The sequence below is a fragment of the Sesamum indicum genome, linkage group LG8 (assembly GCF_000512975.1).
Source record: "Sesamum indicum cultivar Zhongzhi No. 13 linkage group LG8, S_indicum_v1.0, whole genome shotgun sequence".
Taxonomy (NCBI): Eukaryota; Viridiplantae; Streptophyta; class Magnoliopsida; order Lamiales; family Pedaliaceae; genus Sesamum; species Sesamum indicum.
This window is the reverse complement of record NC_026152.1, coordinates 20,675,256-20,687,024: the sequence shown is the minus strand read 5'-3', so window position 1 is coordinate 20,687,024 and position 11,769 is coordinate 20,675,256. Positions and strand designations below refer to the sequence as shown.

At 37.0% G+C, this 11,769-nt stretch overlaps 3 protein-coding genes across 10 annotated transcripts; 2 read left to right on the top strand and 1 right to left on the bottom strand.

Annotated features, from left to right (window-relative positions):
* LOC105169911 (COBRA-like protein 1) lies at positions 31 to 4,622 on the top strand. Of its 4 annotated transcripts, none has more exons than XM_020695819.1 (6): positions 35 to 432; positions 1,471 to 1,550; positions 2,432 to 2,885; positions 3,231 to 3,390; positions 3,503 to 3,756; positions 4,041 to 4,622. In XM_020695819.1, the coding sequence occupies exons 3-6, from the start codon at positions 2,531 to 2,533 to the stop codon at positions 4,373 to 4,375; spliced, it is 1,104 nt and encodes a 367-aa protein (XP_020551478.1). In that variant the 5' UTR covers positions 35 to 432; positions 1,471 to 1,550; positions 2,432 to 2,530; the 3' UTR covers positions 4,376 to 4,622. The 4 variants fall into 4 exon arrangements, with proteins under 4 accessions (XP_020551477.1, XP_020551476.1, XP_020551478.1 ...); XM_020695820.1 differs by lacking the exon at positions 35 to 432 and adding an exon at positions 441 to 670; XM_020695818.1 differs by lacking the exon at positions 1,471 to 1,550 and having other exon boundaries at positions 31 to 432; positions 4,044 to 4,622.
* Positions 5,149 to 9,802, top strand: LOC105169720 (5'-methylthioadenosine/S-adenosylhomocysteine nucleosidase 1-like). 5 transcript variants are annotated; one of them, XR_002287554.1, is made up of 10 exons: positions 5,149 to 5,406; positions 5,512 to 5,575; positions 5,893 to 5,984; positions 6,395 to 6,501; positions 6,892 to 6,966; positions 7,784 to 7,858; positions 8,557 to 8,649; positions 8,938 to 9,146; positions 9,223 to 9,297; positions 9,455 to 9,802. XR_002287554.1 is itself a non-coding variant. In XM_020695755.1 (8 exons), the coding sequence occupies exons 1-8, from the start codon at positions 5,316 to 5,318 to the stop codon at positions 9,133 to 9,135; spliced, it is 795 nt and encodes a 264-aa protein (XP_020551414.1). In that variant the 5' UTR covers positions 5,149 to 5,315; the 3' UTR covers positions 9,136 to 9,381. The 5 variants fall into 5 exon arrangements, 1 of the variants encoding a protein (XP_020551414.1); XR_002287555.1 differs by having other exon boundaries at positions 9,223 to 9,357; XR_002287553.1 differs by having other exon boundaries at positions 8,938 to 9,297.
* On the bottom strand, positions 9,948 to 11,144 carry LOC105169719 (snakin-2-like). The gene is made up of 3 exons (XM_020695756.1): positions 10,711 to 11,144; positions 10,398 to 10,440; positions 9,948 to 10,297 (listed from the first exon to the last, which is right to left on the bottom strand). The coding sequence occupies exons 1-3, from the start codon at positions 10,798 to 10,800 to the stop codon at positions 10,116 to 10,118; spliced, it is 315 nt and encodes a 104-aa protein (XP_020551415.1). The 5' UTR covers positions 10,801 to 11,144; the 3' UTR covers positions 9,948 to 10,115.

The window sequence follows — 11,769 nt, the reverse complement described above, 5'->3', positions numbered from 1 at the left end:
ATTAAATAAAAACATTTATGGGCTTTTGGTCCAGTCCAGAGAATTAGGGTCCAGGAGTGAAGCCCAATTGAAATGTGCTAAAATATTGACCCAAGAGAAGTTACGTGGCGGTGGATCGCTTAAGAGCAAATCTATAAAGCCCAAAACTGAATATAAGTCGATGAAAGCCCAAATTCAGAAACCGAAACTCTCCAAATTTTCTTGATTTCGTCATATCTAACGCCAACTGCAGTGTCTATATTTTGTTGAAAATTTGTGTGCCATGTTGATCATTGGCAACTGGTACACGAAATGCTTAAAAGAACCAACGGGCTCTGTAGTTAACCGTACTTCACAGTTCAGTTCTGCGGAGGATAGAACCGTGCTTCTGGAGAAGAGGGAGCCGGCAGAGTTGATACGCTGTTGGGTTGTTGCAGTTCCTATACGTATATGGTATCTCACCTTTCTCATGTCATTTTCATGGCCGTTTACTTTTTTGGCCTGCTCACTAATCACCTGCATCTGCTTACAAAAACTATTTGGTTTTAGATAAGTCAACGTTTGTTATATGCGTGGAGCATAATTAGGATGGTTTTTGTACTTTTCTTTGTGGCATATCTTGCCGATTTTAGCGGGATATATTCATGGAGTTGAAATGGGGCTGTGACGAATTATAGTATTTAAAATTTAGGTGCTTTGTACTTCCTCGATTATATTACTGTTGCTTTTATAGTGTGATTTTGATGTACTGATTTCTGTCTTATTGTACAATGGAGCATAATACGCCAAGTTTCGGCAGGGGATTACTAAAGCTCAACAAGAAACAAGAGTTGCATAGAGTTAATCGTTGCTGATTCAGATCAATCATTGGATTTTCAAACATATATGATATAAGATGTTAGTCATTAATGAAAACAATATATAAGTATGATGCATGAGGATTTTAATGTTGTGTGATCCACGGTCATGTCCATGTGGCTCCATAGCAGACAGTGGAAAGGACTACGGAGTACTCAAATATATTTTTATTTTTTTTGTTGCTTATTATACGTGTGTCATAAGAGAATCTACTATTTGTCCCTGTGTGATGCTTTTATCTTCTGATTTTGTCTGTTCTTCTTGCATAGATATTCCCAATGATTCTCTTTTGTTCCAACTTCCAATCTAGAGCTCTTTACATAAATTGTCTAGGTGGTTACTCTACCATGTTAGATCATTCCTCTAGTCACTACTATAGTTCATGAAGATCTAGTTCATTTCTTCATCTATAACAACCTCTGTCCACGTTGAATTTCTTTGTCCTATAAAAATGGTCTCATTTCCTTCTTCTGGCCAGTGCTACTTACTGATGTTACTGTTAATCGCAGTGTCCCGATTTTCAGGCATCATATCTTCTTTTTACTGCTCCTTGCCTCTTCTTAATCCTGCATATTTTAAGTACTATTTTTTCCTATGTACCTACATTTCTCAACTAAGCTTACGTTGCTGCAGATTGTTATGACCCTTTGGATCCAAATGGAAATATTACGGTTACCTTTGATATACTTAAGTATACACTTGATGGCTATGCGGTTAGTATTGCAATTGATGCATTTCTTGCTGCCCAATTAATTTTATATGTATTTCCTTTTTGAAAAGCATTATCAGAGTGGTTAACATTTGGTGTTTAGTTTTATTTTCAGAGTTAATCAGGTGCTTTATACCACCTGCATTTGATTAATTTGTCAATTTTCCATGATGATAATTGAAAAGATTCAATTCCCATGTTCTTAATGAAGAAGTCAGTGTAGTGGCTGCATCCTGTTCGGTCGCTAATTGTCATGACAAATTGCTCTTTACTCTGTACAGATAACTGTGACCACAAAGTAAAATACATACCATACTGTTTGTCAGCCTGATTTCTTAAAGAAAAAGGGAGATTTCGAACATCTTGGGTTCTGCAATTCAGCGAATTGCTGAGAAACTTGTTTTGGTTTCCGAAATTTTTGTCGGTAACTTTGTGGGCAACAAATTTTATTTTTCGTGCTTTGGAGTTGGAACAGAAGAAACATACTGAACTAGAACTCAGTGCAGCCTGACTTAACACACAGTCCTGATTCCATTTAAGTAAAATGGTTATGAACTTGAAGTACAATCAAGAATATGATGTGAACTTAGTTGAGAAAATTATGAAATCTTTTTTCGACTCTGTGACGCTAGAAAGCCAGTCGGGGTTTATGAAACATAAGTGGCCCTCACTATAATTGCATAGCTATAGCTAATAGTCCAACCTGGATTATTCTTCATGGTTGTGTTGTTACTTTTACGTATGGAATTTCCATAATAATGTTGCGATCAAGCTGTTCCTTTTCAACTTTTAAGGGCTGATTCAGGAAATAGCTGTAAAATTCATTTGATCCGTATTATGTGTTACCATTGCCAGTTATCCATAAAAGTGTGACTGCTGTTGCAGGCAAGAGTAACCATCCAAAACTACTACCAGTATCGCCATGCGGAGAAACCAGGTTGGAAATTAGGATGGACATGGGCCAAAGATGAGGTTATTTGGTCAATGTCTGGTGCTTTTGCTATCCAACGAGGAAATTGTTCATCCTTCAAATACGAGGTACCACATTCTTGCAAGCCAGACCCTGTGATCGTTGATCTGATGCCAGATGCAATGCCGCGAAACAGATGTGATGGTTGCTGCCGTGGTGGCATCCTTGCTTCGTGGGCCATTGACCCATCCATGTCTTACTCATCCTTTGAGATTGTAGTTGGCAATTTGGAGCAGAATTCTACAGGATACAAACCTCTGAATCTTACCCTATTGGCTCCTGGACCTGGTTACACTTGTGGTCCAGTTAGGGACACTAGTCCTACAGTTTTCTCAGTTATTGGGGGAAGAAGAGAAGAGGAAGTCTTCAGTAAGTATTCAAGGTTATGTTTGATGTTATTCAACCCTATCATCTCAGCCAAAGTCTGATACTTGCATAGTTTGGTACCCTAGACGACAGACTACTTGTCTGCCATTTTTCATCGGTGGTGAGGTTCTCATACAATTTGATGTTTATATATGCTTCTACTTCTTGTGTAAAACAAAAATATCGGAGTGATCTATTGATCCTCCTTGGGCCTTCAACAAAGAATCTGATGTTATTTAGTCCAGCTTAGACCTTCTTTATTACTTTTCCCTATCAATCAATGTAGGTTCCTGATTGCAGCCGGGCTAGTCTAGTTACATCCTTATTTCTAGGATTTATGATTTTCAGGAACATGGAAATCGACATGCACATATTCCAGCTATTTAGCTAGCAAAACACCAGTTTGTTGTGTTTCACTTTCAACATTTTACAATCCTACCATCACGTCATGCCCTTCTTGCAGCTGTGGATGTCGAGTAGCAGATCAGTTTGCAACCTCATGCATTAGGTCTGCTATTATATTAGATGAAAGCATACTTCACTTTCTCTAAACCACTTATCTCATGCTATGATTCTAAGTCTGATTAGTATTTGCATGTCTATTTATGTCCTTTCAACAGAGAAGGTGTTATTCCATCAAATTTGCTCAATGCTGATCTGGTTCGATGCACTGATCATATGTGCCCTCTTCGCATTCACTGGCATATTAAAAGCAATTATATCACTCATTGGAGAGTTAAATTGACTGTCTCTAACTACAACTATGGAAGAAATTACTCAAACTGGAATGTTTTGGTTCAACATCCTGGGTTTGGACAGCCTTCTGCTGCATTCAGCTTTAACAGTACAATGCTTCCAACTACCGGTGTCCCAGGTACTTGCCATAGCAAAACTGTATAACCACTTAGTAGGTCGAGATTTGAGAATGTGTCTTCCATTAAAGTGGAAGATTAAATTTTGTTTACTGATAACGGGCAGTATCGGCAATAATTCATGCCACATGTAAGCAAGCAGATAAACTATAGAAGGAAAAAATCAGAAAAAGAGACGATCGTGAAAATTGCATAAAATGCTGGAAGAGATACTACGCTACTACCTTTCGGATTTCCTTTTTCTTCCTTCCAATTGGGCAACTCTAACTTTATGGAGATTTTGCAGAAGATGTAGCTCTCTTCTGGGGAAAAGCCTTCAACAACACAGAACTCTTGCAAGCTGATCAGTATCAAGTGGGATCGGTGACTACAGAGATACTTCTGCAAAAAGATTCAGGTTCATTTACTCTGAGTAATGGGTGGGCTCTTCCTAGAAAAATATATTTCAATGGTGAGAATTGTCAGATGCCCCTTCCAGACGCTTTCCCGATGCTACCAAATGGCAGCCTGAGTCGAGTGCCTTGTCGTCTCCAGTTTCTTCTTCTAATTGCAGTTTACTTGCTGACAGAATCTTTGTTGGGTTATGATATACATTTCATCCTACAGCCCTTCAACCTTTAAAACCATTGGTTCTTGACATGCTTGAAAATCATATGTAAATAAAAGTTTATCCATTTGTAAAGAGTTGGATTTCTCTCTTAGATTGTGAATGGTGTTTGATGTTGCTCTGTGCCCATCAACAGAATTAGGATAACCAGTTCACCTTTCTCTTGACTTCTGAAGAAGGCATTGTAACATGCAGTATCTTGTATGTAAGAAATTTAATCTCTCTCCATTAAAAAAGAAAAGGTGGAGATAAAGAATTCAGTAACCCTCTGGTTGCTTGTTTTTCTGTGATTAAACCTATTGCCTGATATATTTTCATTTTCTATAAACTGAGGAACTCTTTAAGATGAAAAATTATTGGGACAATTACATTTATACCTCTTGATTTATGATTTATTTTCTATTTTTTTAAATTATACATACACCCACAAGAATTTTCACAGAAATCAACCCTAATTTTATACACATACATTTCTTAAAAAGGTTAACATCGTTACACAAATTAACTCTATTCTTTTTTGTTGTTATGGATGATTTTTGTAATTACGTAAGAAGCATGTGGTTTGTATAATAAACTATACACAGAACTGACACAATCCCTGTGGATCGGCCCATGTATTTAAGCCCAACAACTTAAGACCAGAAAAGCGTTGATGGCCCATTTCCCAACCGGACACCCGAGTCCTACAGTTCTTAATCTACACACTTGTCATAAAACCATTGGGTCGGACAAAAGGGTCATCCAACGGCCATCTATCCTCTTCAGCGTGCAAACAACCAATTACCTCCACTTTGAACCGAACTCGCTGTCAAGATTCAAACAACTATCTCTCTCCTTTTATTTTATCAACCACGTTGTCGGATACGCCGTAGCGCTACACCTTCATCGTAGATTTTTAGCTCAAGAATATAGAGTTTGGAGCTTTGATCGGAAGTTTCAGCGACAGACAGATCAATGGCACCACCTCCCGGCGACAAAAAGGCGTCTAAAGTAAACCAGGAGTCGACGCCTAAACGCTCCATCTCCAGTGTTCTCTTTGTTATCGGTATTTTGTCCTTTTTTTTCCCTTCACTCTTTTTTTTTTCTTTGGTTATCATTGTGTACTGATTTCAGACATATGTTTTCCTGCCTTTCTGACAATGGAGTTTAGCCATGCAAACGGAGGCATTACCTCTGGTGGACAAGTTTCAGCTCGCTGAACAATCTGATTCTCTGTATGCTTATCTTATTTGCCTTCTTTCATGTTATTGGGAAACATGCATTTAATTCGAGGGTGAATTATTACCCTGTGCATAATATCAAGATGGAACAGATAGTTGGAGAACATATTTTGTACTTTTAGTGGTTATCAACATATAATCACTATAAACTGATAGTTTTAAAGCGTGTTTGAAGTGAATTTCTGGCATTTTTATTGGATAGTAGATCCTATATTAAATATGTAGAGATATCTGTTATCACTTCGTTTCACTTGGCCTTTTAGTCTTCCATAGAGAATATTCCCATCTTAAACTGATGAGTGATGATGCAGGTTCCCAGAGGGGGTTCCATGGATGAGGTACAGTGGTAAATATAAGGATTTGAACATCAACATTCTCTGTCCTGGAAAAGACAAAAAGTTCGGTTCGTACTCTGTTTGACCACTGTAGCTCCTGGTTGCCTGCATTCGCTCTTGATTGCTTGTAGTATGTGTACAAATTGCAATTGTCTAATTTTCATACTTGTTAATGTTATGTTAACGTTCCAATGAATTATAATTTTCTAACTTGACAGTTATTTATTTAAATTGCATTTTCCACATTAATATTTTGTTCACATGCATATCTTTCTGGAAAACCACACTATCAATGATGAAATTTGTACTTTGGAGTGGTTTAGCAGCTTCTGATGGATGAAAAATATTTTTGTGTAACATTAAAAGCTCGACCATGATTATTGACACATTTTGGAGTATGAGAAAATCTATAATTGCTGATTGCAAAGCATCTCATCTGATATCCTGTCTACAAGTAAGTGAAATATTTCTCTTTCAGGGGTTGACAGCGTAGGAACAGTTTCTGCATCTCTTCTGACTTATGCTTCTGTTCAAGCATTACAGCCAGACCTTATCATAAATGCAGGAACTGCTGGAGGATTCAAGGTACTACAACTACTACTGTCTTCTTGTTCTGTTACTAGCATCTGAATCTTTGGTTCTCGCTCTTCCCAACCATGCTAGTAGTCTTGTTCTAATGTGATGTGCAAACATATGTTCTATATGTGTGTGAGCATTATTTTTGTTCCTCATAGCATTAATACGTCGTTACATTTCTGGTAAAGAGGAGTGCGATCCATGTCTTTGCTCTGAATAGACTTCTGCATACTTGTTTTGTGTTTTTATCTGTCCTTGACTGTACCTTTGTTGGAGTAGTACGCTAAGCTGATCGTTGAGGATTCTTGTGCTTCAGATATGTAATTGATAACTCACATGTGCCCTCTGTATGGATCATGTGATGACTTCGTTAATGATACTGATATCTAGTATTACCAGGCAAAAGGTGCTTCCATAGGTGACGTATATCTAGTGTCAGATGTTGCTTTCCATGATAGAAGAATTCCTGTTCCTGTAAGTCATCGCTTTGACCTTTTTCCTCTAGTTTTCTTTTGAAGTATTTGTATGAAATTGTAGGAAATTATTAACAAAGGGAGATAATTTAGAGCATAAAAAAGGTAAAAGGGAAAACTATCTACATTTTAGAGTCCTTGGTATCTCAGTTATAAAGTATATTTGAAACACAGATTTGGGAGAAAAAAATGATGTTCAAATTATCTGGTTGGGCTATTATTGGTGCTTATACCAGAGTGCTTCTACTCTACTTCTCTACTGGTCAAACTTTTTCACTTGTACCTTCCCATTGTCCAGTTTAACTAATGTAATACATTGCTACAATTTTTTAAATGGTAGCTAGATAAATATACTTTTGTGAACTGCTTATCTGCAGATGCTTTTGCTGTGTGTATGACTCTGACATTACCATAATTGATTTTGCAAATCAACTTATAACATCTTTTGAATTCACAATATAGTTGTAAAAGCGTTCGGAAGATACCAGGAAGCTTTCCAGGGACGGAGGGTCCAACCTCTTACTATAGACTAGATGCCTCCTATTGCTAATGTTTGTTGAATGAAGCTCAGGAAGATACATCAGTTGACCAGAAATTTATGCCAGCTGTTTTGTAGATACTTAGTTCACTTATATACCCCACGCAAGACAGCCTTCACTTCAATGTGGATGATACATGTCATGAATGTGATGCTGCAACACTTCTGAGTGGCAAATACTCATAGTTTAGAACCTCAAATTCAATCAAATTGTTGTAAAATTAGAGAACTTCAATCTATGTGTATCATATGTTCGTGGTCCATCTTTTTTTATCTACAGGTGCTTGACCTGTATGGTGTCGGGGCACGTCAGGCATTCCCCACACCAAATCTTGTAAAGGAGCTGAAATTAAAGGTGACTACTCATTTGTAATCTTTTCAAAAGTTGAACGTGAATTTCTAACTGTTTCTTTCTTTTTTAACCATATTTGCTTTATCAGAGTTTTGAAATGCTGACACCAGTGGCAAAGGCTAAGAAATCTATTCTTTCTCTGCTGTGTTGGTTCTATCCTAATTACGATCTGATGTCTATGAAAAAAAATACTTGCAGTCATATGCAAAACCCTCTATTTTCTTTACCTACCAAGTCATAGATGAAAACATTTCAGTCCATGGATTTGCGTTTAGAGTCAAGGTCTCCACTAGATGGAGATATTGACCTTTTATGTAAAATTGGGACTTGTGGTTATCTTGCCTTGATATGTTCGTAGGAAAAGAAAAGCAAAGATTGAAGCCGGTTCCATATTCTTATCATTGTTTTAATAGACCCAGTTGATGAAACTATTGTGGAAAGTGGCCTGATAAGTGATCAAGCTTTGAGATTCCTATTTATATTAATAGGGCATGTTATGAGTATGTGAACTGGACTAGGTGTACTGATAAATTTCCAGATTTCTCGTAATTATCATTACCCAGATTAGTTCTTAGCATAGTGCCTCTCTGTCTTGTGTTTATTGTATATTGGTGTTTGTTGACCAGTATCAAGGGATTAGGACATGATTTTGGAATACCATCATAGTTCTTTAAGTTTTTAACTCTATATGTAAGTTTTAGGTTGGCAAATTGTCCACTGGCGATTCTTTAGATATGACACCACAGGATGCAGCGATGATACTTGCAAATAGTGCGACTGTTAAAGACATGGAGGTACCCTTCTACTATCTGAGCTTATCATACTGCCTGAAGTAAAAATTAAAGTGGCTCTGTGCATTATTCAGCTCTTAAGCTTCAACCAGTTTGCAGCTTATATCAAAATTCAAGCAAAGATCTTTGCCTTGTACTTTCAAAATTCTTCTATTCCTAGAAATAAAAAATATAATTGCTGTTGCCTTTGCCAATTTAAAATTGGCCCAACTGAACTGGATCTGCAGTCTTTTCCTCTCACATGCCAATAGTTGCTATGATTATTATGTTTAATTTCAACTCTCTTTACAGGGAGCAGCAGTTGCTTATGCGGCTGACCTTCTGAAAGTACCTGTAATATTTTTAAAAGCTGTGACCGACATTGTAGACGGCGACAAGCCAACAGCTGAGGAATTTTTGCAAAATTTAGCTGCAGTTGTTGCTGCCCTTGATAAAGCAGTGACAAAAGTTGTTGATTTCATCAATGGGAAGACTTTCTCAGAACTCTGATTGTTCTCAATGTGAGCATGTCATAGGAAGATAATAACGAGTATAATTAATCTACAAGTTACTCAATGGTTAGGTTATCTTGTACAGCCAGGTGATGTGAAGGACACTATTCATTATATGTGCACCTTTTGCCATTTTGAACCATCCATGTCAAAGTCAATTGTAAGTCACCTGTGTTCCACTATGTTTCTATTCCATCACTTGGACATTTGCAAAATGAAGGTTCTAATTCTCTCATTCTCTATTCCCACAAATTGCTGTCAATGTGCATTGTGTAGAAGAAATTTCTGAATATCATGTTGGCGTTACAATTTGGCAGATAATGTATGCACTTCTCAATAGGCTGGAAAGAAGCTGGAGCTTCCGCCGGACAAAAACGTGAATGCTAGTACGAGGCATTGGCTGATCATGGGAATGCTATGCATTTGTACTGGAGTGCATGTCACAAGAGGCAAAGAATTTGAAAAATGATGAAGAGGGAAAAGTGAGTAAGAACTGTGAGAAAAAATAAAGTCATTTTAATGTCATGTTAATTTTATGTTTTCTTTTTAAGGAGGTAAAAGAAAAGAAGGCTTGCTGGTGCTTTTGCCTCATAACCAAGAATCTATTTTCATTATCTTACTGTTCTGATACTTCAGAAAATGCTCTGTTTCAGCTGATCTTTAAACCAGTTCTGTTTTGCCGACAGTGCAATTCAAGTTGCAGAGTATAAGCAACTTCAAACTAGGGTCAAGATTCTGTACTAATTAGTTCCTAAATGTTCCATTAATTAATTCTTGTAATCTCAATAAAAATATGAAAAAACTAGAGATACGGCGAAATTATTAATTGTATTTATTATTTCCCAGTACAAAGATTTAGCAACTCAAATTACACCACACAGAAAGAGAAACACGAGAATCCAAAAAGAAATTACAGAAAGAAACTTCCTAAATACAAGATTTCATGTACACAGATTACAGGGTCGGTTGATACTCGAATTAAGGGCATTTGGGATTGTTGTCATGGGTAGTCATTTTAGCATAGCAAGGGCAAGCCTCATAGTTGCCGTAAGCGCCCGGCGGGACGCAGTTGCAGCGGGCACAGCATGTCCCGCATGCCCTTTTGCACAGATTCGGCCTTCCTGATAACCTGCACCTTTCTGCACAAGCTCCTCCACAGTCTACACACACAATAGTCCATTTTAGTGAAGTGGAGGTAAAGAGTATGAGAGAATATCGAATTGGAGGGAAAAAGTAAGAATCTAGAGTTTGATGGATTACCAACTGTGGGGCTTGCTGCAGTTCCTGATACAGCATTGCTAGTCTGCAACAAAATTGTAACATGCTGCTTAGTACTGTACATTGGTGAAATTTCGGCTTACTGCAAAAGGGCAAAAAATATTTCATTTTGACACCAGCCCACTACAGCTATATTTTACATTACAAATTCTTTCTATCGTCTGATCTTGTCTGGTGTAAAATATAATAGGAATGGTGATTTTATAGTCTTTGCAATATACTTACGACTTTACGTGGTGTCAGTGTAATTATTTCTAATTTACACAGATTGAAAGTTGAGGAGTTGGGATCTTACCAGTACTGTATCGGTTTGGATTGCATGGCCTCCATGGAGAAGCAGAAGAGAAAGAAAGATTGACACTATAAGGACCTTGGCACTAGCCATTGATAATCAGTGCGTGTGTGCGCGCCTGGTATAAAGAGAGTTTACATATATATATATATATATATATATATATATTGAGTTGTGAAACTTGTGTTGTAATGTGGATACGTTGAGATGAAAAGAGTATTTATAGAAGAAGAGGGAGAGGAAGAAAGAAAGGAAGCAGGGGAGGGTGATAGGAGGGAGGGGACACAGAGAGGAGGAGCAAGTACAAGGAAAGTGCCACCAGCCATGCATGCAAATAAACAATTAACATAGCCTGTCATTACATCTCTTTAATGGATAAAGACAAAAAGAAGTGTGTGAAGAGGACAAAATTGCAATGAATTATGCTAATTATAATCTTGCATAAATGTACTCAGATTGTAGTACTCAAGAAAAATAGTGAAATTATACTAATATTAAGTAAATAATTAAAAGAAACCCTTAATATTAAAAAATTAATGATCTTATAATTATATTAGACACTTGCATAAATATTTAGCGTCTTTTTACAAAATGATAAATGTATTGGGGCTGTTCATGCAATTTATTGAAAAAGCATACTTATAAACTTTTGCTCCTGATTTATATAATAAACTCAAAATAAAATGATATCCACATAATTTACTCATTTATTTATAATACCACCGGGTCATCCCACCCCAAACTCAAACACACAAGAAATAACAATGATAATAATAGCAAATGATGGCCGATGGGTGTTAAAAGAATATGAAGAGGACGGGAAAGTTAACAACTGGAGAAAGTGTATATGTTAAGAATAATTTAAGAGTCCCTCCTACCAACAGACTGGTTGCAAAGAGAACAATCCCCGTCAGTGGTTTAGGTCCAACTCCAAATAAGATATTGTGTACTTTTGGTTTCGTGCTTCACAGCTGTGTTCTCTCTGGAACTCTCCTTCCCAACCATAAGAATCCCTTTCTTCAATTATTATTAAATTAAAAATAAAGAAAGATGAAAGGCAAC

What these genes read in the sequence shown, in the direction of transcription:
- LOC105169911 (XM_020695817.1), top strand. An exon ending in TTTGCAACCTCATGCATTAG is followed by an intron (nt 3,391 to 3,502) that starts GTCTGCTATTAT and finishes TCCTTTCAACAG; the next exon opens with AGAAGGTGTTATTCCATCAA. An exon ending in TCCAACTACCGGTGTCCCAG is followed by an intron (nt 3,757 to 4,040) that starts GTACTTGCCATA and finishes GAGATTTTGCAG; the next exon opens with AAGATGTAGCTCTCTTCTGG.
- LOC105169719 (XM_020695756.1), bottom strand. Translation starts at nt 10,800, where the DNA reads ATGGCTAGTGCCAAGGTCCTTATAGTGTCAATCTTTCTTTCTCTTCTG. An exon ending in TCCAAACCGATACAGTACTG is followed by an intron (nt 10,441 to 10,710) that starts GTAAGATCCCAA and finishes ATTTTGTTGCAG; the next exon opens with ACTAGCAATGCTGTATCAGG. An exon ending in TGCAGCAAGCCCCACAGTTG is followed by an intron (nt 10,298 to 10,397) that starts GTAATCCATCAA and finishes TTGTGTGTGTAG; the next exon opens with ACTGTGGAGGAGCTTGTGCA.
- LOC105169720 (XM_020695755.1), top strand. Translation starts at nt 5,316, where the DNA reads ATGGCACCACCTCCCGGCGACAAAAAGGCGTCTAAAGTAAACCAGGAG. An exon ending in CAGTGTTCTCTTTGTTATCG is followed by an intron (nt 5,407 to 5,511) that starts GTATTTTGTCCT and finishes AATGGAGTTTAG; the next exon opens with CCATGCAAACGGAGGCATTA. An exon ending in GAACTGCTGGAGGATTCAAG is followed by an intron (nt 6,502 to 6,891) that starts GTACTACAACTA and finishes TAGTATTACCAG; the next exon opens with GCAAAAGGTGCTTCCATAGG.